Here is a 3,777-nt window from a genome sequence, read left to right as displayed (position 1 = left end):
CTCAGAATCTCAGAATCTCAGAATCTCAGAATCTCAGAATCTCAGAATCTCAGAATCTCAGAATCTCCAAATCTCAGAATCTCAGAATCTCAGAATCTCAGAATTTCAGAATCTCAGAATCTCAGAATCTCAGAATCTCAAAAACTCAGAATCTCAGAATCTCAGAATTTCAGAATCTCAGAATCTCAAAATCTCAAAATCTCAGAATCTCAAAATCTCAGAATCTCAAAATCTCACAATCAGAATTTCAGAATCTCAGAATCTCAAAATCTCAGAATCTCAAAATCTCAGAATCTCAAAATCTCAGAATCTCAAAATCTCAGAATCTCAAAATCTCAGAATCTCAAAATCTCAAAATCTCAAAATCTCAGAATCTCAGAATCTCAGAATCTCAGAATCTTTAGAATCTTGGAATCTCAGAATCTCAGAATTCCAGAATCTCAGAATCTCAGAATCTCAAAAACTCAGAATCTCAGAATCTCAGAATCTCAGAATCTCAGAATCTCAGAATCTCAGAATCTCAGAATCTCAGAATCTCAGAATCTCAGAATCTCAGAATCTCAGAATCTCAGAATCTCAGAATCTCAGAATCTCAGAATCTCAGAATCTCAGAATCTCAGAATCTCCAAATCTCAGAATCTCAGAATCTCAGAATCTTTAGAATCTTGGAATCTCAGAATCTCAGAATTCCAGAATCTCAGAATCTCAGAATCTCAGAATCTCAGAATCTCAGAATCTCAGAATCTCAGAATCTCCAAATCTCAGAATCTCAGAATCTCAGAATCTTTAGAATCTTGGAATCTCAGAATCTCAGAATTCCAGAATCTCAGAATCTCAGAATCTCAAAAACTCAGAATCTCAGAATCTCAGAATCTCAGAATCTCAGAATCTCAGAATCTCAGAATCTCAGAATCTCAGAATCTCAGAATCTCAGAATCTCAGAATCTCAGAATCTCCAAATCTCAGAATCTCAGAATCTCAGAATCTTTAGAATCTTGGAATCTCAGAATCTCAGAATTCCAGAATCTCAGAATCTCAGAATCTCAGAATCTCAGAATCTCAGAATCTCCAAATCTCAGAATCTCAGAATCTCAGAATCTTTAGAATCTTGGAATCTCAGAATCTCAGAATTCCAGAATCTCAGAATCTCAGAATCTCAGAATCTCAGAATCTCAGAATCTCCAAATCTCAGAATCTCAGAATCTCAGAATCTTTAGAATCTTGGAATCTCAGAATCTCAGAATTTCAGAATCTCAGAATCTCAAAATCTCAAGATCTCAGAATCTCAAAATCTCAGAATCTCAAAATCTCACAATCAGAATTTCAGAATCTCAGAATCTCAAAATCTCAGAATCTCAAAATCTCAGAATCTCAAAATCTCAGAATCTCAAAATCTCAGAATCTCAAAATCTCAGAATCTCAAAATCTCAAAATCTCAAAATCTCAGAATCTCAGAATCTCAGAATCTCAAAATCTCAGAATCTAAATTTCTGAATTTCTATACACAAAATTCAGAATCAGAAGTGTTAACGTATTTCGTTGATGTCATCGAGATTCGTCATCCAAACATAAGTTGGATGATGAATCTCGATGACAAATCACAATATTTTGGTTTAAAAAACGTATATAAAAACCGTCGAGAGCCACAATTGATATATCTTTTTATTGTTTCACTTTAACTTTTTCCTTTTTTATCTTTTCTTTGTTTATAAATAAAAGGTTTAATTACCCAAGTTTGAGATATTCACAAGGTGAGAGATTACTTGGAATCTCTCATCTTGACATGGCGACCACTCGACCTACCACCGCCGTCAGCTCCAGCAGCAGTGGAAAGTTGCGGAGCCAAATTGGACAAACCAAAAGGAGAATTTCGGAGCACTTGTTGGACAAAGTACCCGGAACGGATTCAATCAATGGCTACAATGCTGAAGATACATACGACTCCCTCCAGAAATCCCCAGAATCTCAGAATCTCAGAATCTCAGAATCTAAGAATCTCAGAATCTCAGAATCTTAGAATCTCAGAATCACAGAATCTCAGAATCCCTCTAAACTTTCTATCCGTTCCACTTTACGATTTCTCAGAAATGTTCCTCTTCAAATTGCTCATCCTGAGCACCACCTGACACTTTACTGAACACAAAATCCGAGAGAAACTCATCAATCTTTTTTTCTCTAATTCTCTTACTCTTTCACTTTTGAACTTCTTCGTTGCGATTTTCTTTTCATCATACTTTTCCTATGGCGTCGTGTCTTTAGATGTCTCAATACTGATTTTTTTCGAACTTCAATTTTACTATTTACCCTAATTATTTATTCTTCTGTCTGAAATCTATATGTGATAAAACTCAATATGATTTTAATTAACGGTGAGTAATTTTAATAATTTCTGAGACAGATTTTGAAACAAAAAATGCGACTTTTTAAAATTTTCCATTTTTTTTTGAAATGTTAAAAAATTTTTACTTTCAAATTTCCATTTCTCCAAAAAAAAATTCTCTTTTGTCTAGAAGAATGTCTAGAATTTTTGAGTTAAAATTTCCAGATATTAAAAAATTGAATTTCTGAATTTTCAATCTTCTGAAAAAAAAATATTTTGAGAAAACTAAAAAAAATTGGAATATCTTTGAAAATTCATATTTTCTCGATTTTCAATGATTTCGAAGCTTTGAGTGTCTGAATTTTTGAAATTTAAGAATTTCGGAGTTTCAGAATTTCAGAATTCCTGAATTCCACGAATTCGAAAAAAGCAGTCTTGAAAGCTTCAAAAATTGTATTTATGAATTTATTTCTTAAAATTTGAAATTTCGAAAATGCAATACAGGCCGGGCCGGACCGGTGGAGGAATTTTCACTGGCTCGGCCCGGCCCTGGCCCGGCCCGGCCTTGGCCTTAAGAAGGGTCATGGAATAAATTTCGTGCTTTAAAATGATTATTTTGACAAAAATTATCAAAATTGTTCTCCAGCCCGGCCCGGGCCAGGCCGAGATTTAGCAAGTATGGAAAATGCGTCTGTAATTCGAGAATTCTAGGATTTCAGCAAACACAGAATTGAACGATTTTTCTGAAAATTCGTAAATTTCAGAACAGAAAAGGGAACCGAAAGCAATTTGCAATGCTGAATGGCAATGTGGTTCAGGTCGCTTCTCCAAAGAATCAGAAGACGTCACCTAGGATTCAGAAGATGATTTTATTGAGGAAAAGATGACCAATATCGTGCAACGACATCAGAACTGTGCCAATCATAAGAGCGAATCAAGAATGGTAAGCTTTAATTTCGAATTTTTCAAATTTTGAACAATTTTTAAGAGAAATTCCAATTTTAAGATTTTCCGCCAAACTTTAGCAAGACGTCAAGAAATTCGGATATATAGAAAAAAAAGTGAGTTTTTCTTGGAGTTCCAAAATTTTTGAAATTTTGAAAATCTAAGATTCTAATATTCTAAAATTCTGAAAGTCAGAATTTCAAAAAAGCGTCTTTTCCAGAAAGTTCGTCCAATCTCCAAACTGTCACCGGGAGTGTCGTGACCGACCAGTTGTTAGAAATAGACTCTAGCTCAATTTAATTGTTAAACTATTTCAATTGTTTTGTTATTGTAGTACTTATGGTGCATCGGATCAAATCTTGTGTGTAAAATTTTTTTTAGAATAAAAGGTTTTTTAGATTTGATTATTTCGAGAATATTCCAAAATTTAGAAATTCAGGTATTCAGAAATCTTGACGTTATTCAAGAATAAAATTACTCAGAGCATTCGAAGATTCAGGATATTGAGAATT

The 3,777-nt window shown here is 33.9% G+C and overlaps 3 protein-coding genes across 3 annotated transcripts; all 3 read left to right on the top strand.

Moving 5' to 3' along the window:
• Nucleotides 1-6: 6 nt before the first annotated feature.
• CBG25004 lies at nucleotides 7-1,104 on the top strand (the record flags this gene model as incomplete). Its single annotated transcript, XM_002648607.1, has 1 exon — nucleotides 7-1,104. A coding segment is annotated over one exon (1,098 nt), but the record flags the coding sequence as incomplete, so codon positions are not given.
• A 679-nt stretch (nucleotides 1,105-1,783) lies between these two features.
• Nucleotides 1,784-2,017, top strand: CBG25003 (the record flags this gene model as incomplete). The annotated part of the gene is made up of 1 exon (XM_002648606.1): nucleotides 1,784-2,017. The coding sequence occupies one exon, from the start codon at nucleotides 1,784-1,786 to the stop codon at nucleotides 2,015-2,017; it is 234 nt and encodes a 77-aa protein (XP_002648652.1).
• Nucleotides 2,018-2,353: 336 nt separating this feature from the next.
• CBG26764 lies at nucleotides 2,354-3,173 on the top strand (the record flags this gene model as incomplete). Its single annotated transcript, XM_045241071.1, has 2 exons — nucleotides 2,354-2,369; nucleotides 3,085-3,173. The coding sequence occupies 2 exons, from the start codon at nucleotides 2,354-2,356 to the stop codon at nucleotides 3,171-3,173; spliced, it is 105 nt and encodes a 34-aa protein (XP_045100758.1).
• Between the last annotated feature and the right edge of the window lie 604 nt (nucleotides 3,174-3,777).

This window comes from Caenorhabditis briggsae, assembly GCF_000004555.2.
Source record: "Caenorhabditis briggsae AF16 supercontig from assembly CB4, cb25.NA_325, whole genome shotgun sequence".
Taxonomy (NCBI): Eukaryota; Metazoa; Nematoda; class Chromadorea; order Rhabditida; family Rhabditidae; genus Caenorhabditis; species Caenorhabditis briggsae.
The sequence above is the reverse complement of the archived record's forward strand: the minus strand, read 5'-3'. Positions and strand labels throughout refer to the sequence as shown.